At 33.7% G+C, this 24185-nt stretch overlaps 1 protein-coding gene across 5 annotated transcripts in view; it reads left to right on the forward strand.

Moving 5' to 3' along the window:
- The window catches only part of LOC114327665 (phenoloxidase-activating factor 1), a 114681-nt gene that overhangs the window by 15634 nt on the left and 74862 nt on the right, over nt 1–24185 (forward strand). Inside the window, exon 1 of one of the 5 annotated variants that reach the window (XM_050655940.1) lies at nt 7659–7796. The exons of 2 other annotated variants lie outside the window; for them this stretch is intronic. In XM_050655940.1, the coding sequence (XP_050511897.1) occupies nt 7724–7796 (73 nt within the window). In that variant the 5' untranslated portion in view covers nt 7659–7723. Of the gene's footprint in view, nt 1–7658; nt 7797–24185 lie in introns of those variants that run through there. 2 more of the 5 variants (XM_050655939.1, XM_050655941.1) reach the window with 2 other exon arrangements.

Genomic DNA, 24185 nt, shown 5'->3' on the forward strand with positions numbered 1-24185 from the left:
CGTATTACAAAATAACAAAATATTATTTTATAATAGTATTATGTATTTTTATTTGCTTGTTATGCTAAAAATATCTATTTCTAACACGAGGAATACACGAAAACGGAATAAACGCTAAAATAAAAGATAACAAATACAAATGAATTGAACAAATACTAAAACATAACCAAGGTATGTAATTCCGCTAGTACGTTGGGCTAACTTTTGCACAAAGTGTCTACAACCGTTAATTATCGTTAATATAGAGATCGTTTATTATACTTAAAAAATTTTCAGTCGCAAAAAAACCAATTCTATCATATTTAGTTATAGCCCAATAAATGACCGTTTTAGAGTGTAATTTCCAGGGGCAACTCCAAATTGCATGAAAATTTGGATTTAGGTTCTACTTACCCTCCACTTCAAAGTTGAATTTGTGCCGCTGGTTGCTTTTACGTGGGGGTGACATTTACCCCTTCTCGGGGGGTGAAAAACGCGTGTTTAAAATAAGTAAATGTAAACATTTTCAATGGCAAATAACTCAAAAAGTATTGACTTACGTAAAAAACTCTAAAGAACACAAGTTGCTTAAAATCAGTCAATTTATCCATTTCCTGTCTTATCTTGAACGTATGTTTTTTCACCCCCGAGAAGGGGTGACTGTCACCCCCCAAGTAAAAGCAACCAACGGCACAATTTCAACTTTGAAGTGGAGGGAAAGTAGAACCTAAATCCAAATTTTCATGCAATTCGGAGTTGCCCCTGAAAATTACACGGTATCTCCGAATTTCCCGTTCTCTTACTGGGCTATTATGCTGTTCGGTACCATTGAACATGCGCATTATCACACTCTTCCTCGATGTACTTACGAGTGGAAAGCTATGTTGCGAAATTTTTCATGATGTTTCTACGGAAAAGAATAAAATGTTAGATTTTTTCTAACATCGCGACCGATCCTGGGTTAAAACGTTCTTCAAGTAAGATTTTTTTTGATTTTCTATGAGCTTCAATTTTGGTAAAAACTTTTTTGCAAAAACTTATAGTTTTTGAGTTACCTACTTTTGAAAAACTGCTTTAAAACATGTATTTTTTCACGAAAAATTAAAAATTTTGATCTGTAATAACTAGGGATGGCGGTTTTTGACAAAACACCGGTTTTCGGTTATACCGGTTTTTTTGCTTACGGTTTAACCTGGCGGTTATAACCGGCCAAAAAACCGGTTTTTGGAAAAACCTGTTTTCGGTTTTTTTTTTTAATTCAATGGGTTACAAAGTTACATTTACAATACACTTTAGTTTGCGATACTCCATTCGACTCGACATCAATATGATCAAAATTAGTACTATCGAGAGAACATGTATATATTACTTTTAACACGTTTGTATATTTGTAGAATAGGTACATTTAAACTCATTTAATACTTCCTGTATGAGTGTATCGTTTTGAAAACGTAGCGAAATTCTTTGAGATTCGTATTCGTAATCAGTAATTCGATATTCATAGTCAGAGCATTATTTTTGGTAATCAGAAAAAGTTATTCATCCACTTTCAATGTCAAGAGTTAAGTGTGGAAAATAGATGATGTTTGCATCTAATTCAACCAGACACTTCTTACGTAAATATTATGATTACAAATACCTTTTCAAGGAAATATTATAATAAAACTTAATAATTGCTTCTGGGTGATGTGAGATTACACTTTCAGTTTGCTTCTGTATTTTATAAAACAAAATAAAATTTGAATTATGGTTTTGTTTGGAATAATTACTTGAGAATAATAATTATGATTGGGATCCGAAATAATACCTAACCTAATCCTAATCACCGTAAAATCCTAATAACCGGTTTTTACTTTGAAAAAACCGGTTATAACCGGGACAAAAAACAACCGGTAAAACCGGTTATTGCGAAGTAAAAAAACCGGTTTTAGGTTTAAACCGGTAGGTTTTTCCCATCCCTAGTAATAACTCAAACAGTTCTGAGTTATTTTAAAACTTTATATAACAAATTTTGCTTAGAATTTTTGCCTCTATTGAGTTATGGGGTTATTTTAATAAAATCATTTTCACCACAGAGAAGGTGCGGCATCCGCCCCCGGGCTAAAAGCAGAAGTTGTAATCATGTCACTTCTGTTTCTTGAGATATTCTCTAACCTTCTTCTTCTTAAAGTGCCGTCTCCTCAATGGAGGTTGGCTACTACAATTGAAAACTCTTCTCTGTCTTCAGCTGTTCTTATTAGCTGTTCAAAATTTAACCCTGTCCATTGCCAGATGTTTCTGAGTCACGATAGTATTTTCCTTCCTAGTCCACTCATTCCCTCGATCTTTTCTTTCACTATAAGTTGAGCATATTTGTACTTTTTTATTTCACAATATGTGGCCTAGGTATATTATGATGTTTTTCTAACTTTAACTATGTTGAAAATTTCTGTTTCCTTGCCTATTTTATGCAGTACTTCTTCGTTTGAGGTATGCGATGTGCATAAAATTTTGAGGATTCTCCAGTAGATCCACATTTCAAAGGCCTCCAATTTATTTACAATAATTGATGTTTTATGGGTCTGTGTCTCAACTGCCTAGAGAAGAGTCGAACTAGACGTAGCATTTGGATAAACGTAGTAGAATTTCGAGTTTTATTCGAGAATTACAAATTAGTTTTTTGATTTTTTCGAAAGATTTTCTGGCCTGTTCTATTATCGATTTTATTTATCGATCAGGGTTTAGGCTGCTATCGATCCAACATCTCAAGTACTTAAATCGAATGGTCTGTTCTAAAATGTGTCCATTTATTATGCAAGGTTCAGGTACGTTTTGGTTTTTACGGATTGACATTACTTTTGTTTTTTTAATGTTTATTTTCTTACCAAATGGCTCACAGGTCGAGTTGGTCTTGTCGATGAGTAGTTGTAGACCCAAGTCGGAATCCGAAATCAACACCGTATCATCGGCGTGTCTGATGCTGTTGATATTTACGCCATTTACCTTGACTCCATCGTTGGAATCCTCCAGTAATTTTTTAAATAGAAACTCGGAGTAAAGATTAAACAGCATAGGTGACAGAATACCTGTCTAACTCCCCTCCTAATTTCTACATCTGCGGATGTGGAACCTTCGATCCTAATTCTGGCGTTTTGGTTCCAGTAGAAGTTTTTTAGTAATTTGATGTCTTTTACATCTAAATCGACTTCTTGTCAACGTTCTAATAGTAGGTCGTGTCTTACTCTATCAAATGCTTTTTCGAAGTCTATAAAGCATACATGTATCTTTCTGTTGATCGTAGCATTTTTGGGCGAGATCTAGTAAATGGAAGAGGACTTCTCCCGTTCCCATGCCGGCTCTAAATTCAAACTGATCGTTTCCGATGATTGTTTCGCACTTTCTATAGATACTATTATGTACGACTTTTAATAGGACCTTTACTGCATGACTCATAAGGCTTATCAGACGGAACTCATTGTAGTGTTGTGGGTTTGGCTTTTTCGGTAGTGTGATGAATATTGACTCTAGCCAGTCCTGGGGTATTTTACCTGTATTATAAATGCGATTGAATAACCATTTTTAACCACCTATTATTCTCTAACCACTCACCAATTTTCAAGAAAGTCGATGGAGGTTCACCGAAATCGGAGAAATCTTAATTAGTTCAGAGAAATAAGGAAAAAATATCCTGTTGGCGACACAACCCCCTCCAGGCCGAAACCAAATTTGTTGAGTAGTACGGACATCTATAATAATATCCTATATGGTTCCTGCAGCCGGTTTTGATGATATACATAGTTATAAACAAATGAAGATCAAAAAAACGGTAAATTTTCGCTTTTTTCGTCTATTACCAAAAAGTTAAGCATTTTAAACAAATTTGAGAGTAAGAAACTCATAACTTGTATAAAAAAATCAATATGGCATTCGCTGAATATGCCTATCCTTATTCGTTGCTTAGAAAATTGCAAAATATATCATAAATTTTGAGTTTATATCAATATTCATAACTTGTGTAAAAATTAACTTAAAACTTTCTTATTACACGGAATGCTGAGATATCTGGCACTTAAATCATACCCTAAGTTTCAAAGTAATCAGTCAAATAGTTTAAAAGTGATTTAATTTGAAAATGATGAAGCTCCAGTAATAGTTTGGATAGTTTATGAAAGAAGAAGATTTACACTAATTATTTAATAAAAAAAAAATGACAAAAAATAATTCTAAATATTGCAAAATTATTTTGCAAGAACATGTGAATTAAAAAGGGGAGGGGGCGCTAACTTCGTCTTGAATTATCCTAGGACAAGTGTTTTTTTTTAAATGTGTATAAAAGTTCAGAATAATTTTTCTACGGGTAACGGTTAAAAAGTTATTCTAATTGTTTATAAGTAAGCAAAAAATCGACATGTTTTTGCAAAATAATTTTACACTGTTTAAAATCACTTTTGTTTTCACCCAATTTTGAAAAAATGTGAAAACTTTGTATTATTCACGTCCGTCTGTCCGTCCGTCTGTCTGTAATCACAACTCCTCCGTCAATATACCAGCTAGAATGACAAATGAGGTGTCAACTGAAAGCTGATAATCCAAGGATGGTACTAAAGGTGAGATATTTGACCTTGGCGGTGTGACCGTCGGTCTGTCCGACCGCGAATATAACTCCTCCATCATTATACCAGGTAGAATGACAAATGAGGTGTCAAATGAAAGCTTATAATCCAAGGATGGTACTAAAGGTGACATATTTGACTTAGGCGGTCTGTGCGTCGGTCCCTCCGACCGCGAATATAACTCCTCCATTATTATACCAGCTTGAATGATAAATGAGGTGTCAAATAAAAGCTTATAATCCAAGGATGGTACTAAAGGTGAAATATTTGACCTAGGCTGTCTTTCCGTCGGTCCGTACGACCGCGAATATAACTTCTCCATCATTATACCAGCTTGAATGATAAATGAGGTGTCAAATGAAAGCTGATAATCCAAGGATGGTACTAAAGGTGAGATATTTGACCCAGGCTGTCTTTCCGTCAGTCCGTACGACCGGGAATATAACTCATCCGTCATTATACCAGGTAGAATGACAAATGAGGTGTCAAATGAAAGCTGCTAATCCAAGGATGGTACTAAAGGTGAGCTATTTGACCTTGGCGGTCTGTCCGTCGGTCTGGCCGACCGCGAATATAACTCCTCCATCATTATACCAGGTAGAATGACAAATGAGGTGTCAAATGAAAGCTTATAATCCAAGGATGGTACTAAAGGTGAGATATTTGACCTAGGCTGTCTTTCCGTCGGTCCGTACGACCGCGAATATAACTCCTCCATCATTATACCAGCTTGAATGATAAATGAGGTGTCAAATGAAAGCTTATGATCCAAGGATGGTACTAAAGGTGAGATATTTGACCCAGGATGTTTTTCCGTCGGTCCGTACGACCGGGAATATAACCCCTCCGTCATTATACCATGTAGAATGACACATGAGGTGTCAAATGAAAGCTGATAATCCAAAGATGGTACTAAAGGTGAGATATTTGACCTAAGCGGTCTCTCCGTCGGTCCGTCCGACCGCGAATATAACTTCTCCATCATTATACCAGCTAGAATGATAAATGAGGTGCCAAATGAAAGCTGATAATCCAAGGATGGTACTAAAGGTGAGATATTTGACCTAGGCAATCTTTCTGTCGGTCTGTACGACCGACAATATAACTCCTCCGCCATTATACCGGGTAGAATTACAAATTAGGTGACAAATGTCAAAGTTTAGCAAAAATGACTCAAAATTAGTAAATTCGTATATCAATCCACGCAAAGTTACACGTAAAATTCAAATATCGTCTTCCAGTTATACTTTCGATTACTTTGGGTGAAAACCTAGGACTTACGAAGTCCAATTACTTGTTTTTGTCATTTTCTTTAATTAAGTTAATAGTATAAATGTTCTTCTTTCATAAACTGTACGAAGTATTATTGTAACCTCATAATTTTCTGACTTATAGTGTTGCAAAAAAATGAATTTGGGATAAGCAAATTAAATAACTTTTAAACTATTTGACCAACTGCTTTGAAATTTAAGAAATAATTTAAGCACAAGAAGCCTCAGCATTCCGTGCAATAAGAAGTTTCTTATGTAATCTTAATTTTTACATTAGTTATGAACATTTATTTATAATCTTAAAATTTATGATTGATTTTGCAATTTTCTAAGCAACACATAAGGATAGACATATTATTCAGAGAACGCCATATTGAAGTTTTTTAGATGATTTATGAGTTTCTTATTTTCAAATTTGTTTAGAATGCTTCCTTTTTAGTAATAGACGAAATAAACGAAAATTTACCGTTTTTTGATTTTCATTTGTTTATAACTATGTATATCATCAAAATCGGCTACAGGAAACATATACAATGCTAGTCAAAAGTCCGTACCCCCCCTCGTATCTTTTGATCGGTTATACATATAATAGTGAAATTTGGAGTGAGGAAATAAACGGACGTACGCTTCTTAACTAGTCATGACAGGTGACGTAATAGTGACAGATGACTTTACAGCGCCACTGTGACAGATAATTTTAAATGGGACCTTATGGCAAGTGACACCTCATTTGAAAGTTATTGAAAATATCTCTTCAGTCATACTAATTTTTTTGGGTTTAAGTTGATTTTGATTTTGGTGAATAAATGAAATAAATATAACTTTGTAGTTTCGCATTTAATTCTTAAAAATTGAAATGTCCGCCCATGGTTATTTTGTCAAAAAAGTTGACATTTTTCAGCTCTCTGGTAGTTTTTACGTCAACGTCAACCTTTTTGACAAGTAACCATAGGCGGAGGTTTGAATTTTTATTAATTAAATGCGAAACTACAAGTTTATATTATTTCATTTATTCATCCAAATGAGCTTAAACTCAAACAAAATTAGTATAGCTGAATAGGTATTTTCAATACCTATCAAACGAGGTGTCGCTTACCATAGGGTACCATTTAAAATTATCTGTCACAGTGGCGCTGTAAAGTCATCTGTCACTTTTACGTCACCTGTCATGACTAGTTAAGAAGCCTACGTCCGTTCATTTCCTTCCTCCAAATTTCACTATTATAAGTATAACCGGTCAAAAGATACGAGGGGGGTACGGACTTTTGACTAGCACTGTATAGTTATTATTATAGATGTCCGTTCTACCCAAAAAAATTTGGTCTCGGCCTGGGGGGATGTGTCACGAGAAAAATCTTATTTATCTGAGACTAAATAGTTGATTTTTACGTTCATTCACGTAGTAATGCTTTTATGTTTTCTCAATCAAAATATTTTCTTCGTGAAAAAAGACACGCAGGTTAGTGGAAAGTAGATTATCAGATTATATGTTAATTATTGTTTTTTAAGTACGGTATTAAAATTCTCAATAATTACTTCCTATTATAAAACACAATCCCGAAAAGTAATTCCTTATTCATCACAATCATCATCATCACAATCAACAATCAGCTTGTTTTTAAGTGGACATCATTTTTAAAATAATTCAAAGTAAGTCGTTTATTCAAATAATTGGCTCTTCTAAGAATAACGTAGGTCAATATTTTTCAAGAAATAAGATACACGGATATTTAACACATTTTATTAAAATAAACTGGTAGGACCAGTTAAATTAATATCAATAACATTAGTGTGCATATTATATTATATTGGAGGAGTTTATAGGTATAATCAGTTAAAATAATAAGAATATTTTAGTTTACTAACTAACACCAATCAGTGATGATGAATTTTAATACAATTGTGTTTTGTGCATTTTTGTACTGTTTTTTGAACTGCCTCGTGACAGAAGCGCGTAAGTTTGGTTTTATATTGTATTAGTAGTAATAATATTAATACCGGGTGTCCGCTTATATTTTCCCCAATTTTAACTGCCTATAACTTCTAAACGGCTCAAGATAGAAATATGCGGTTTTCGCTGAAATATTTTGTTTTAGTAAAAGTTTTGACTGAATAGACTGAATTTTTTATATCGCTTTCAAATACGAAAAGAAAAATGGCGGATTTTTGAAAAAAACGTTGTTGACTTTTTTTTAATGGAACACCAAGTATATTTTTTTGGCAATTTGAATGAAAGGTCATTCGCCTATCCAACGATATAAAGTTTTTCAAAATTGGTTGTCAAATCACTGCGAAATTAATTTTTAAAATGAGAGGTGCAACGTTGATATCACATACCTAAATAACATAACTAAGCAAATAATTGATATTATGTTATGTGATTTCCACATTGCATCTCTCATTTTAAAAATTAATTGCTGAGTCATTTGACCACCGATTTTAAAAACATTTATATCGTTGGATAGGGAAATGACCGTTTTTTCAAGTTTTTAGGTAAATGACCATTTTTCATGTCGCTTTTAAATTAAAAATGGGGTATTTTTGGAAAAAAAAAAAAACGTTGTTGACTTTTTTTATTGAAACACTCAATATATTTTTTTGTAGCTTGAAAAAACGGTCATTTACCTATCCAGAGATATTAAATTTTTAAAATCGGTTGTCAAGTGACTGAGCAAATAATTTTTAAAATGAAAGATGCAATGTGAAAATCACATCATTTTGCCTAGTTATGTTATTTAGGTATGTGAAATCCACGTTGCACCGCTCATTTTAAAAATTAATTACTCAGTGATTTGACCACCAATTTTGAAAAACTTTATATCGCTGGATAGGTGAATGACCTTTCTTTCAATTTACAAAAAAATATACTGGGTGTTCCATTAAAAAAAAGTCAACAACGTTTTTTTCAAAAATCCGCCATTTTTCTTTTCGTATTTGAAAGCGATATAAAAATTCAATCCATTCAGACAAAACTTTTATTAAAGTAAAACATTTCATCGAAAACTGCATATTTCTATCTTAAGCCGTTTAGAAGTTATAGGCAGTTAAAATGGGGGAAAATATAAGTGGACACTCGGTATAAGCATAACAAGTTAATCAACCAAAAGGTATAATATTTATTAAGCCTTTCTATTTACACTTAATGAAATTCCAAATAATTTCCGCATGTAATTTTTTTACAACGTGTATGCAAAATCAGCTAATGTTTATGCACAAATGGTACATACTTGAGGAGTTACTTCTTCCATACCGAAAAATACATCACTTAATTTTCCAGTTAGAAAATACTGCAGATAGACAAAGTTTGGAGTCTTCAAATGCACGAAATTTTAATTCCTCTTTTGTTGTCTATTCTGGGAATAGGATGCCTAAATTAGGCATCCAGTTCAATAGACAACAAAACAGGAATTAACATTTCGTGAATTTGAAGACTCCAAACTTTGTGTATCTGCAGTATCTTTTAACTGGAAAATTAAGTGATGTATTTTTCGGAAAGGAAGAAGTAACTCCTCAAGTATGTACCATCTTTGCACAAACATTTGCTGATTTTGCATAAATATCGTAAAAAAACTGGAATTTAAATTAAGCTCTTCGACTAAAGCAAATATAAATTTTTGCAAAATGTTTCTTCTGGTGATTTTTCCACGTGTGTGTTCATTGCAAATAATGTATCTACGTACTTTGAGTTGTCAAAGTTTAATTTTTAATTTTTATTTTATATTTGTTTTTTTAACACTCACATCTACATACAATAAAGACATGTCCTTGTTTTGTTTACAGAAAACAACTAACATGTCATGTAATACACAAACACAGTGAGAATTTGATACTTCTGGTGGCAGTAACATCAATTCAATTTTTTTCAATCACATATTGCTATATTAAATTTTATTAAGATATGCAGTGCATGTAAACAACGATTTTCGTAGTAACAGTATTCTATTAAAATCACTTTATCACTTTTTCTCTTGTCTTGATTATTAGTTTTTATTGCAAAGTATACAAATTATTATAGGAAATCACTGAATACATAGATAGTGAAAAAATAATCCTATTAAATTATTAAATAATATAGGCGATTATACAAGTAACTGCTATCCAAAAATACTCACAAACTGAACGGAATAGCCATCTCGTTCGTTGTTGAGGACCACTTCGCAGTCAACCAATATTTATATCTAGTGCATAGCTTATGCGAATAACCTGTAGGGTCCTTAAGATCGAGACAAAACTTTTTTTTGTATGGAAAATACACATAACCTAAAAAGATCAGGTTATCAGATTTTCACAGAATTTTCAAACGTATTTTTTTATTTTCTGAGGAAGATTTTCCAAGTGAAAGTCGAAAAGTCAAACAATAGTTAATTATTAACATATCGTGTCATCTGCTGCCCAAAGTTCCAAGTGCATTAAACAAGAATTCTTAGTTATTAACGCATTATCTACAGAAACAACTGTACTACTACTGCATATTATCAATGAATGAGAGAAAAAAACGTTCCCTTACAATGTTTAAATTGCTAAGGTCTACTGGTGGGACCAAATTCTGTATGATCTTTTCCTTACAAATGCTGATAATTCAATTTTATTTTATCTGCTTGTATGTTACTGTATAGAAAATCCAATTCTTCTGTAGGGTTATTTTGACTGTGGTCAAATCCTAACACACAAAAAATTTCCCCAATTTGACATCAACGTGGGAGTGGAACAAGAAATCGGGCTATAAATCATGCTGTTCAGCCTAGTTTGAGGTGTTCATCAGAAAAACCAATGTTACCGTCAGATAATTACCAAATCGATACAAATTATGCAATAATACAAATTATGCAGATGATAGAGTCATATTAGCAGGAGCAAGCAACGAGTAAAGAAAGATCCGGGAAATTGATCCAGAAGCAAAAAAATGGGGGCTTAAATTTAGTGAGACAAAAAACAAGTAGGTACGTGACAGTCAAAGGTACCTACATCTGACAATAAAGATAAAATTGCAATAGACAACTACGAGTATACCATAGAAGGTGTGGATACCTCAACATAATATTTGCGCAGAGAAATAAATCAAAAAATTCCATAAGTAGCGAAAGTATTGCCAATTATAATCGCATATACTACGTTAATAAGTTCTTAATGACATCGATATTAGTAGACAAAAATACCAAAATAATATTTATGGAACATTAGTTGGACCCGTAGTGTCCTACAGATTTGAGACCTACGTAATGGCAACAAAAAGGAGATACAGAGCAACTCAAAAATACAGGCCTCTTTTCCAGCAATCCTTCTTAAGGCCTTCATTTCGTTACCTATTCTAAATTTTATATTAATATTCATTTCGTTGTTCTCTAGATGTATTTGTGATTTTGTTGATTACTATAATTCGAATAATCGGCTTAAGGAGAAACAGTAGCGATCAACACGTAGCGAAAACGCGTTCCAAGATTGTGGCTTTTTTGGAGATATTTGGCACACGTATTCGTAATATAAAAAAGAATGGCGGTACAGAGCCCAATTTGAAAAATATATTAAGATGTGGAAATTACTCTGTAATTAAATACAATATTAAAAAAAACGAGCCTGTACCGCCATTAAGAAGAACAAAAAATACACTTTCTTCAAATAAACTTTTTTATCCGATGCCTAGATTTTGTGTCATTTTGGAACTACTAATGAAATAAAAAATATCTCAAAAAATATTCAAAATTACAGCCGCAATCTTGGAACGCGTTTTTGCTACCTGTTGATCGCTACTGTTTCCTCTTAAATAGATTATTTAGATAGTCACCAGAAAGAAGGATGCAAAACAATCATAATAGTCAATTCATCTTTCAGAGATAATTCTAAGAATGATAATGGGTAAATCCAGTAGGTTTTTACGAAAATAAATCAAATAAATAATAAAATTTGTCTGTATCAAAAATAATTGGTAAATAGAAAACCCTAAAAATCTTGTAAATATCTGCACATATTATTATAATCGTGAATGCAAATTTTTTATGAAATATAATGAATTATAATATATACAATCTACACACATCGGAAAAGTCTAGGGATTTCTTATAACATAATAAAATTAATAAAAATAAATTCACGTGATCATTTAATTTCAATTGAATTTATACAGTTGTGTGTCCTGTTGATTTTTGTGAGTAAAACATAGCGGTAAAAGTGATAGATAATTAATATTTAACAAAGCTTTTTAGAGGAGAGGAAGAAACTATAGGTTTCATACTGCAGTAAATATTCTGCTAGTTTCGATTTTGGTCATTTTATAAAGTTCTTGTTTACTTATTTCATGGAAAATAGATTTATTTATTTAACAACATCATTTAACTATTCATGAGGTAAATAGGGATATGGGCCTTCTTCAGTGTGACATGCGGAAAACTAATGTAAATGAGTGAATTGTAGTCTCACAAATTGTTACAAGTCAATTGTGGCGACGTTTTTATAATACTGTAAATCCAGCCAAACGTCATCCAGGATGTGAAGGAGCTTCAACTGCAGCTCAAGACCAATTTTTAGCGTTAACCGCTAGAAGACAACCAACAACTACAGCACTTGAATTGGTTATAGGCTTGCATCGGGTACACAAGGTGACTATAGGCAATGATACTGTAAGACCTCGTCTTCCTAAAGCCAACCTCCACAATCGAAGGCCATTGAGATGTACACCTATCTCCAGGGGCATCTCCACCTTTTATGAAGAGAGCAATAGCTACCTTAATGATAACTAGATGTACTCATAGAGAAAGATTAGGTAAAATAAACATGCTGTACTTGATATAGTCAAGGTTGAGTAAAACGTCTACCGTCAATTTACATAAGGTGTTTATCTTGTTTGTACTAAAATAACAGAGCACAGCTATGACGTGTCTACAAGACTTTCCTTCTCTGGAAAATATTATCAGGGGATGGTGAGAAAAGAATATTGTGGATTTTAAAAATACTTGGGTAACGTACTGATTAGATCCTGATACAGTTACATCTTAAAAATATATGGATGATCACTTCCAACCATATTATGGTACCCAGATATAAGCCTAAAGTAACTTTTGAAATACAGGGCTATGTACCTCTATATTCCAGGTATAACCTTTTGCAATTCAATCTTGCATTGTGCAAACGTATGTTGATCAACATATTTATATATCGGGTGGAATGGCTATGGTAGGGATGGGAAAAACCTACCGGTTATAACCTAAAACCGGTTTTTTTCTTTTGCAATAATCGGTTTGTCCGGTTGTTTTTTGTCCCGGTGATAACCGGTTTTTCTTTTTAAAGTAATAACCGGTAAAAAATCGGTTAAGTGAAAAAAATATTGAATTTACAGAAAAAAATGGGAAAATTTTTCACCCACGTGCATAAATGAGAAACTTTAGACTTTAAGCTGATTGTCGATTTTAAAACATTATTTGTAGAAGTCCAAGGAAGCTTTAAAAAATAAGAAAATGTGATGAAATTGTAAAGAAAACACTAAAAACAAAAATGTTATTGTCATAACTCATAACACACAGTTATATTATACTCCTTTAGATTTACGTCACTAAAACTGCGGCTAACTTCGGGTCTATTGACTTTTTTACGTTTCCCGCGAAATCTATTATTTTGGCACTTTGTTTGATCTTAAGATAGTATTTAGAATTGTTTCATTTAATTTATAATTATTAAAAAGTATTGCATTAATGCTCCTTCATCGCAGAGAAAATGTTGAAAAATAGTTTTTATTATTATAATTAAATAATATTTTAAAATTATTTTTTAGGCCTGGATCTCGGTTACCAAAAAAAAGTTGATTAATAGCAAGCTGAAAATGTGTTAATTGCTTAACGGTGTCTAGTTGGACAAACTTTGATGTATGGGAAAACTGGAACAGGGAAAGGTTTAATTGTGGAACGTGATTTTAATTATGACTCTAGCAAATAATAGGAGTACGAAAAAGGATAAAAAATTAAGAATAGCATGCTGGAACATTAAGTCATGGACAAAGAGAGACCAAGAGACACTAATAGAAATGAACACCCACAAAATAGATTTATGCGCGCTCTCCGAAACCAGAAGGAAAGGAAAGGGAACTTCAAAATACCAAGATTTCCTACTCATATACAGCGGAAAAAACAAGGGCAACTATGCTAGCTCCGGAGTGGGCCTTATAATCCATTAGAAATTTGAAAAGAGCATAGAAAACATCGAACATATCAACCATAGAATCCTGATGACGACTTTGAATATGGAAAACACTAAACTCCACATCATATCAGTCTACGCACCAGATATAAGTAAACCCGAGGGGGAGACCGAAGACTTCTATAATAAACTACAGGATGTAATCGACACGATACAGAAGAACGAAAAAATAATTATTCTTGGAGATTTCAATGCAAGAATAGGAAACGACAGCATAGATAATATCAAACAAGGATTTAACGAAGATACATTGAACCGAAATGGAGAATAAAATGGTGCTTGGAAAATTTTTGCTCAAAATACCACAAAACAAGAAATAACCACCCAAGTACTTCGAAAAACTAAACATTGATTTTCTAGAGAACCAAAACACAAAATGGCTGTACAAAAGACGTTTAGAACAAAGATTTGAGATAAACCCAGTAACAACAGGTGAAGGAGTAAATGAGACATGGGCAAATATAGAATATAATATATTACAAGCCGCAAAGGAAAGCATAGAGGTCAGAAAAATTTACCTGAATGCAACAAAAATATCAAAGCCCTGGTTCAATACTGAAATAAGGGATCTAGCGTATGAGAAGAGGAAAGCATACCTACAATACTGTACTAACAAAACACCAAACAATTACCAACAATACAGAGACACAAGAAATTACATCAATTCAAAGATAAGAAATATAAAAAGGGAATATTGGACACGCTTTGCCAAAGAAATGGAACACGATTTGTATGGGTCGCAAAGAAAAGTTTGGAAAATACTAAAAAATAAGAAAAAACCCATTGACGAATACAGAAGTTGAAATAAAATAGAAGCAGAACAATGGACCGCTTATATAGAAGAACTTTATAAGGAAGATACTATAGTACCTGAAGAAGAGGAAGAAACAGGAAATAAAGACGAATCCAACATAGACACAGAACTAGAAATCACAAAAGAAGAAATAAGGAATAACATACGTAAATTAAAAAACAGAAAAGCACCAGGACTCGATGGGATACCAAATGAACTCCTGAAATACGGAAGAGAAACCTTAATCGAAAACACAGAGATCCTCTTTCACGAAATAATATGTAGCCAGCGTGTACCAGACCAGTGGAGGACGAGTATAACAATACCTATAAACAAGAGAGGAAACAGCAAAGACCCTAGCAACTACCGTACCATCACCTTGCTGAGCACAACTCTTAAACTCTTAACAAAATACTTACCAATAAAATAAATGAAGAATACACAATTAGTGAGGAACAACAAGGTTTTCGGAAAAATAGGTCCACAATAGACGCCATATTCATAGCCAGACAAATTACTGAGAAAGCACTGGAATATAATAAACCTGCATTTGTGTGCTTTATAGATCTGACTAAGGTCTTCGATTGTGTAAGATAGGAAGATGTGCTAAGATTGCTAAAAGAGAAAAATCAGCCCAACAAGATGATAAGGATAATTAAAGACATTAATACGAAGAACAAAACCAGAATAAAAGTCGATATTGAACTAACATCGGAAGTAGAAATCAACTCGGGAATGAGACAAGGGGATAACTCGAGCCCATTGCTTTTTAATTTAGTCATGGACAAAATCATACAAAACATTAAAGGTACTGGAAAAGGATATAAGATGGCGGAAAAACAAATAAAAATCCTCTGTTATGCTGACGACGCAATCTTAATCTCCGATAACGAGGATAACCTACAGCGAATGGCACAGACTTTCAATACAGTGGCGAAGAACTACAACATGAAAATATCAACAGCCAAGACAAAATCCCTAGTAGTGTCAAGGGAACCCATATGATGCAAATTAGTAATTAACAACGAACTAATTGAACAAGTCTCGAGATTCCAATATCTGGGAATCGAAATATGTAGTTATGGAGATGTTAAAGAGAGCGTCCGAAAGCAATCAAATAAAGCCAATTACGTGTCAGGATGTCTGAGGGATGTCATCTGGAGGAAAACAGATATGAGGCTGGAAGGGAAAGTACGCATATACAAATCATGTGTAAGACCGATCATGACGTACGCGATAGAAACAAGATGTGACATAGCAGAAACCAAGAGGATACTAAGAACATCAGAAATAAGAACGCTGAGGTCAACAACTGGGAAAGCACTGAGAGACAGAATACCGAACGACAGAATAAGAGATCTCTGTAACATAAAAGATATAGTACGGTGGGGAGACAAAGACGACGAGAGTGGAATCAGCATGTGAGGAGAATGGACAGCGAGAGAATAGCCCGTATAGCCAGGGGTTTGGAACCCAACAGGCAAGAGACCAATACGAAGGCCCTTTGAAAAGTGGCGAGATAGCTGGCAGTCAACATCACAGCTACAAATACAGCCCAAAATCGGTAAGAACAGGCCAAGAAGCCTATTATAAGAAGAAGAAGAAAGAAGAAGAAGAAGATTTTAATCATGGAAAGTGTTATCCTGACAAGTTTATGATTGTGAAATCTAGCAGGTTGTTTTTTAGTTTATTCAATAGCAAACTTTATAAAATATATAAAAAATGTCGGCCTGAGAAATATGCTGGGCAATTTAATACGTCCGACACGTGGAAGACGTCAAATGACAGAATTTAATAAAAGGGTAACAAATCAATTGGAAGTTCTGTCCGACAAAATACGTGGGACGTTTTCGTAATCTGACGTTCGAAACTTGTAACCTGTTCCACAATAAAAACTTCCCCTTGTCCAGTGTTCCCGTACATCAAAGTTTGTCCGACTAGACACCGTTAAGCTATTAACAAATTTTAAGCTTGCTGTTAATAAACTTTTTTTAGTACGCGGGATCCAGGCCTATTAATTTTAAACAAATTTTCTGTATATTAATTTTCGATATTGTCAAAAATAGAGATATTTTTGAGCAAGGAGAACATTTTTTACACATTTCCTATAAACTAATAAAATTTGATATCTGATGGGATATTGTAAAGGTTATTCCTCTTCTTAAGACTTCTACAAATATTTCAAAATCAAAAGTAGCCAAGTCCTTCTAGAGTTATAAAATATAAAATATATAAAAAATAAGAGCCAGAAAAAAATGGAGGGACAGATAAAATTGGAGGGTGTCAGAAAAAATTTTAGAAAATAAATAAAAAATGGAGGATGTCATAAAAAATTGGAAGGAGATACGATAAAATAGGAGGTTGTCACAAAAAATCGAGTGCAGTGACTGTACAAGACAATTAATTGTATTCCCCGTCACATGGCGACGAGCAAAATCACTAGTATTTTATAAATACTTTATTTTAGCTATCCTTGTGTTATACGAGAGGTTGATACGAAGAAAATAGTTATTTTCCTAACAAGTGCAGAAAGTCATACTTTTCCGCACGCGATTACAGTTTGCCGAACGAAGCAAAGCGGAGTTCGGCAAGCAGTCGAGTGCGGAAAAGAGACTTTCTGCAAGAGTTGCGGAACAATATTTTTTCTGCGAGCATTTAAAAATGACCAAATCTTAATCAATTAATTGAATTAATATAAAAATACGTACACAAATTAAATCTTTGACAAGGTTGTCAAAACCAAACTTTCTATATAATTGGTTATCATGACGACGATCTAATAACACCGAATTAAATTCAATGCGGTGCCTAAATACCTAGTCCAGAAAGCCACTGCGCATCCGCTAGGAAAAATATGCTAATTCGGATTTTTTGCACAATCTTACTCAAAAAGGACTCATTTTAACAAACTTGCATGTTGCCAGGACCAAAAGGTGGTCAAAATTTTTTTAAACGTTTTCTTTTTTTTTCCTAAAATTATTATTTTTGCATGGAAAAAAGTTTTTTTTAGGTTTTTTGGATCATTCCAAACAGAAAAGGTCTTTAGTGACTGGTTCGTCCACATAAGTAGGAATAACAATTTTTAATTTTCTTGTTTTTGTAAAGAATATTTTAATTCATTTTCTTTTCAATATTATGGGACACCCCGTATATACGAGTAGGCCAATACCTAATTCAGTGAGTATGTATTAATTTTTATCATTATTTTCAAGTAAAAACCTTAAAGTTTTTTGTATGTAATTACCTGCCTACTCGCCTCATTTTAAAAAGACAATTCGCCAACCAACTCTCTTGGTTAACAGTCACTTACAATTATTCCGAAAAGTGTATAGAAACTCAATATAGTCCTCGCGAGTGATTTATACTACTCAGCAATAGCAGTACGAAAAATAGCAGGCCTGCTCCAGCTTGTGCAACGAGAAATGACAAGGTAGGAAATATTTTTATTACAATTTACTTTAAGGTCTGGTTTTTTTACTGTTATTTTTTTTTTATTCTATTTTAAATTCACCCTATGCTAAACAGTCCACTAATAAAGCTCTCACTGAGTTAGTAGTCTCCTCCAAGATGACTTATTGGTCCTTCGAGCCGGATAGATCCATTTTCTATATTTTTTTCTTGCATTTTTCATTTTTCTAAGAGGGTAATATAGTCGGGGAAAGTTTCTTTTAAACCTGAATTGTTTGATTTTATTGTCATACTTTGCTAATTTACAAAGATCAGAATCAAATTCAGGTTATTTAACCGCATTTCCTTTGACTTTATTTTTTTGTTATTCTTTAACATAAGGCGATAAAATATTCTTTACAAAATTAAAATCACGTATCAATTAGTAAATTGGTTTTTTGTTTGTGCCGATCGTTAGTGGTACCTATACCTCAGTTAATGTTGTTTTTTAAGTAAAAAAGGAACACATTAATGTAAAAGTAATTATTATTAAATTGTCAACGTCGGCCAATAGACAAATTTTGTTATAATAATTATTATACAGGTTGACTCTATTATAGATGAAACTGTGTGTTTATTTTACACAGTAATTTTTATTTAAAGGGTTTATGTTTTATAATTATTTTTTGTCTATAAATATTCAAATAGCAGAGGACATAGTTTTCTATTTTATTAGCACAAAGTTCGGTTGTATTTTATTAATTTTCGTGTGGTGAACCTATTTTATTTCCTAACGCTAATTTCATATTTTTCTAAATTTATTAATTCTACATTTAAATTTACAAAATGGCAGATAAAATTAAAAAATATCAATCTTTAAGACAAGTTGAAGTGCAACAAATGACTGAAATTCATGCTGTTGCTTTAAAGGTAGCTGCTGACGATAAGAATTTTTACCCGGTTTTGGAAGTTATGTATGAAGGATTGGAAAAAATTCGTGACAATTTTTATGATCTTCATAATAAAATAATTATGTTAGTTTCTGAGCAAGATAATGAGGACGCGCTATTTAAAGTCGAAGATGATTGCCGTAGTAATTTTGACAAATTATATTATAAAAATTAAATTAACATACGTGCAAGCCTTTAGAAAATCTTCAACATCAAGTCAGCAAACTACATCAACTTCACAGTCTCAAAATCCTTTACCTATAAATTATTTTAATTTACCGAAACCGGAATTGCCATCTTTCAGTGGAAAAATAACTGAATTTAGAAGTTTTATAGATCAGTTTGATGCTCGCGTTCATACTCTTACTTACTTACAACCAATTGACAAATTTAATTTGTTACTATCGTGTTTAAAGGGTGCAGCGCGCGATGCTGTGGATCATATTGACATCACAGCAAACAATTATCCAATTGCCTATGATCTGCTTTGTGAAAGGTTTAATAATGTTAGGGTAATCGCTGCCAATTTATGGAATAACCTTGAAAGTTCACCACAACTGACTTCAGAAGATCCAAAAGAACTACGCAAGTTGTTAGATACATTTTCGAAAAATGTGGCATCTCTAAATAAGCTAGGACTACCCACAGTACATTGGGATTTTATACTTGTTCAAATGATTTTAAAACGATTAACTGTTTCTTTAGTAACACGTTTTGAGCTTTTTCATAATAATTCAACCATCCCAAGCTATAAAAAACTGATTGATTTTTTAAATCAAAGTTGTCTCGCTTTAGATAATATTGATTTTCACACTAAACCAAAATCTAACTTTTCTAAAAAACCTAATTCTTCCAAATCTACATCATTGCTTGCTCAAACAGAACCTGAACCAAAATGTTCTATCTGTAAAACTAATGATACCCATGCCATTTATAAATGCTCCGTTTTTTTGGCAAAATCTCCTGTAGATCGATTTCAATTAATAAAAAAGAACAAGATGTGTATTAACTGTCTTGGATCACATCGTTCTAGCCTATGCAAATCTACATGGACTTGTCACTCGTGCCATAAAAAACATCATACACTACTTTGCTTCTCCTCTTCTAAGAAAGAAGAGAATGTTCAAGATTCGGCGGCATCCACTTTAAATTCAACGACTGGATCATCCGTTTCTGTGTGTTTTTCTTCCGCTGATAAAAGTACTTTGCTTTCCACTGCATGTATTGAGGTGCTTGATTGTCACGGTAACTACCAACCTGTTAGGTGTCTGTTAGATTCGGGAAGCATGACGTCCTTCATCTGTCAAAAGACCCTTAGGCGTTTAGGTTTACGTCCCATGAAAACTTCAGCTAACATCCAAGGATTAGGTTCTATGCAGTCGAACACTAATTTAGGTGGGGTTACCATTTCTTTTAAACCAGTACGTAAATCTTCTCCTATTTTGACAACCGATGCGTTAGTCTTGACAAAAATATGTGAGGATCAGCCTTTATGTAATTTAGAAGTTAATACTTGGCCCCATATTGCTAATTTAAAGTTAGCAGATGATAACTTCTTTCGTAGAGGATCCATAGACATTCTTTTAGGAGCTGATGTATTCTCTACAATTCTTTTGGATGGACGTATTTACGGCAATCAAGATGAACCTGATGCAATTAATACTATATTTGGCTATGTGCTTATGGGAAAAGTAAATATTTCAAAGGCACCTACTCTTACGTCTTTATTTTGCCAAGTTGAAGATACGGTTTCTTTGGATCAGCAAATAAAGAAATTCTGGGAATTAGAAGCAGTCCCTGAAGTTTTTTGCTTAGCTCCTGATGACGCTAAAGTGGAAAATATGTTTATGAATACTTATACGCGTGAACATTCAGGACGCTTTGTAGTAGATCTACCTTTTAAGGAAGAAAATCCTGTCTTTCCTAATATTAGATCACTTGCTCTTAGTAGGTTTTATTCATTAGAAAGAAGGCTTCAAAAATCTCCTGAACTTTATGACCAATACCGCACCTTTATGAAGGAATTTGTTGAGCTCGGTCACATGGAACCTGTCCCATTGAATAACTTCGATTCACCTTATGTTTACTATTTATCGCATCATTGTGTTTTAAGACCTGAAAGTCTAACAAGTAAATTAAGGGTCGTTTTTAATGGTTCCGGGCATCTTCCAAATCAACCCTCACTCAATGACAAATTATTCACTGGTCCTAAGCTTCAGACTGACATCTGTACAATTTTGATTAATCTTCGATTGCATGGTTATGTAATTACGGCCGATATTTCTAAAATGTATAGGCAAATTTTAATTAATCCTACTCAAACAGATTATCAAAGAGTACTTTGGCGTTCTAATAATTCTGAACCTGTTCGAGATCTTCGTATCAACAGAGTTGTTTATGGTCTCTCTTGTTCTCCTTATCTTGCTATTAGATGTCTACATCAGTTGGCTAATGATGACGGGGATTCGTTTCCTCTAGCAGCCGAGGCACTTAAAACTGGAACCTACGTTGATGATATCGTTTCTTCCTGTCCTAGTTTCGAAAATGCCTTAGCACTAAGAGACGAACTTATTGCCTTACTTGCCAAAGGAGGTTTTGAGTTGAAAAAATGGTCCAGTAATGTACCCGATTTATTGAAAGGATTAGCTGTATCAGATTTAGCAATAAAACCTCTTACATTTAATGATGATATTTCGTCCAAAACACTTAAAGTATTAGGGTTGGAATGGGACGCTTCTTCGGATACATTTGCTTTTAAAGTTCAAGTTTTAGACTCTTCTTGTACAAAACGTCATCTTTTGTCCAATTTAGCAAAAATATTTGATCCTCTTGGATTTTTATGTCCAATAACATTTCTAATTAAACACCTTATTCAAAGAATATGGACTCAAAAGATTGGTTGGGATGATGCTCCATCAAAAGAAATTATCCGTTTGTGGAAAAAATACATTGATGATGTAGCATATTTGAGTAAATTAAATTTACCTCGTCGTTTATTAATTGACGATATTTTACGCTTAGAAGTTCACTGTTTTGGTGACGCTAGCGAGAAAGGTTACTGCGCTGTCTTGTACTTTCGATGCTTATCACCTTCAGGCCAACCTTTTGTTTCTTTTGTTATAGCTAAATCTAAGGTCGCACCCATTAATAAGGGACTTACTATTCCCAGATTAGAATTGTCTGCTGCGGTTTTAGTGGCTCGACTAGTCTCCTTTGTTTCTTCTGTTATTAAAGATAAAGTAGAAATCAAGGAAATATACTGTTATTCTGATTCTGCTGTTACATTACGTTGGTTACAATCTTCCCCTCATCAGTGGAAAACTTTTGTGAGCAATAGAGTAGCTTTTGTGCACGATCGAGTAACTTCTTCATGTTGGCACTATGTTCCTTCTGAAGAAAATCCTGCTGACATTGGTTCAAGGGGTTGCTTACCCTCTGAGTTAATTAACTGTTCCAAATGGTGGGTGGGGCCAACCTTCTTACAATCTGATCCGCTAACGTTCTTTGAACTTAATTCAAAGGAGTCTACTAATGTAAATTTGGAAGTGCGGACTGTCGCATTGATTGCTGAAATTCCCAATAATTTTTTAGATATTTTATTGGATCGTCATTCGTCTTTAAATAGGTGTGTTCGATGTTTGTGTTACATTATTCGTTTTTTCCATTATGTAACCAAAAACCGATATGGTAATCTGGAAATAGGTTGTTTAAGTTTATTGGAGCAACATAACTCCTTACTGGTTTTTGTTAAACGAACACAGCAGATCTTTTTTAATACTTTAATAAATTTTATCCAAGATAAACAGCTGCTTCCAAAAAATTTAAGAAAGCTTTCACCTTTTATCGATGCAAAGGGAATTCTACGTGTAGGTAGTCGCCTAGCTAATGCGCCCATTTCGTATGATCGCAAATTTCCGGCATTACTTCCTAACAGTTGTAAATTAACTGATATGATTATTGAATCTACTCATCTGCAATATCTACACGCCGGGCTTCAAACTGTTCAATACCTAATTTCTCAGCGTTTTTGGATTATATCTTCCAAACGAGCCATTCGTAGAGTACTGTCTAAATGTGTTAAATGTTTTAAGGTGAATCCTTTGTCTCCAGTTCCGTTAATGGGAAATCTACCGCTAGCTCGAATATCTCAACTAAAACCTTTCAGTAATGTTGGAGTTGATTTTGCGGGCCCTTTTCCTATAAGAGCTTCCAAACTTCGAAAGTCTCAAACTCTTAAAGCGTATTTGTCGCTTTTTATTTGTTTCTCAACAAAAGCTCTTCATTTAGAGCTCGTATCTGATTTATCCACTGACGCGTTTTTAGCTGCGTTTAAGCGATTTGTCAGTCGTAGAGGCCGATGTCAACATGTTTATAGTGACAATGGCACTAACTTTGTTGGAGCCAGAGCAGAACTTAACAGATTGGCATCACAAGCTGCTTCTCATGAATCTATTCAATGGCATCTCATTCCCCCTTCTTCTCCACACTTTGGAGGTTTATGGGAATCTAATATTAAGACGGTAAAGGGTCATTTAATTCGCACAATTGGAGAACAAGTACTAACTTTTGAAGAGTTATATACTATTTTTTCTCAAATTGAGGCCATCATGAATTCGAGGCCAATATGTCCGTTAAGTTCAGATCCAAACGATCTTAGTGCGTTAACTCCAGGACATTTTTTGACCATGGAGCCTTTGAGTGCTCCGCCCGAAGAAACGTTGCTCGATGTTCCGCACAATCGGTTGAATCGTTGGCAATTATTAAATAAGTTGCACCAACAGATTTGGGAACGGTGGTCTAAGGAGTACCTCCAAACTCTTCATCAAAGGGCTAAATGGAATTCTCCGTCTCCAAACGTCCAACTAGGTACCTTAGTGGTAATCCGCCAAAATAATATTCCCCCGCTACAATGGCCTTTGGGCCGTATAATTGAGGTTCATCCTGGATCTGATGGTATAGTTAGAGTGGCCACAGTGAAAACTAATAGTGGTATATATAAACGCTCTATAGTAAAATTATGTCCTTTGCC

Source organism: Diabrotica virgifera, chromosome 7, assembly GCF_917563875.1.
Source record: "Diabrotica virgifera virgifera chromosome 7, PGI_DIABVI_V3a".
Lineage (NCBI taxonomy): Eukaryota > Metazoa > Arthropoda > Insecta > Coleoptera > Chrysomelidae > Diabrotica > Diabrotica virgifera.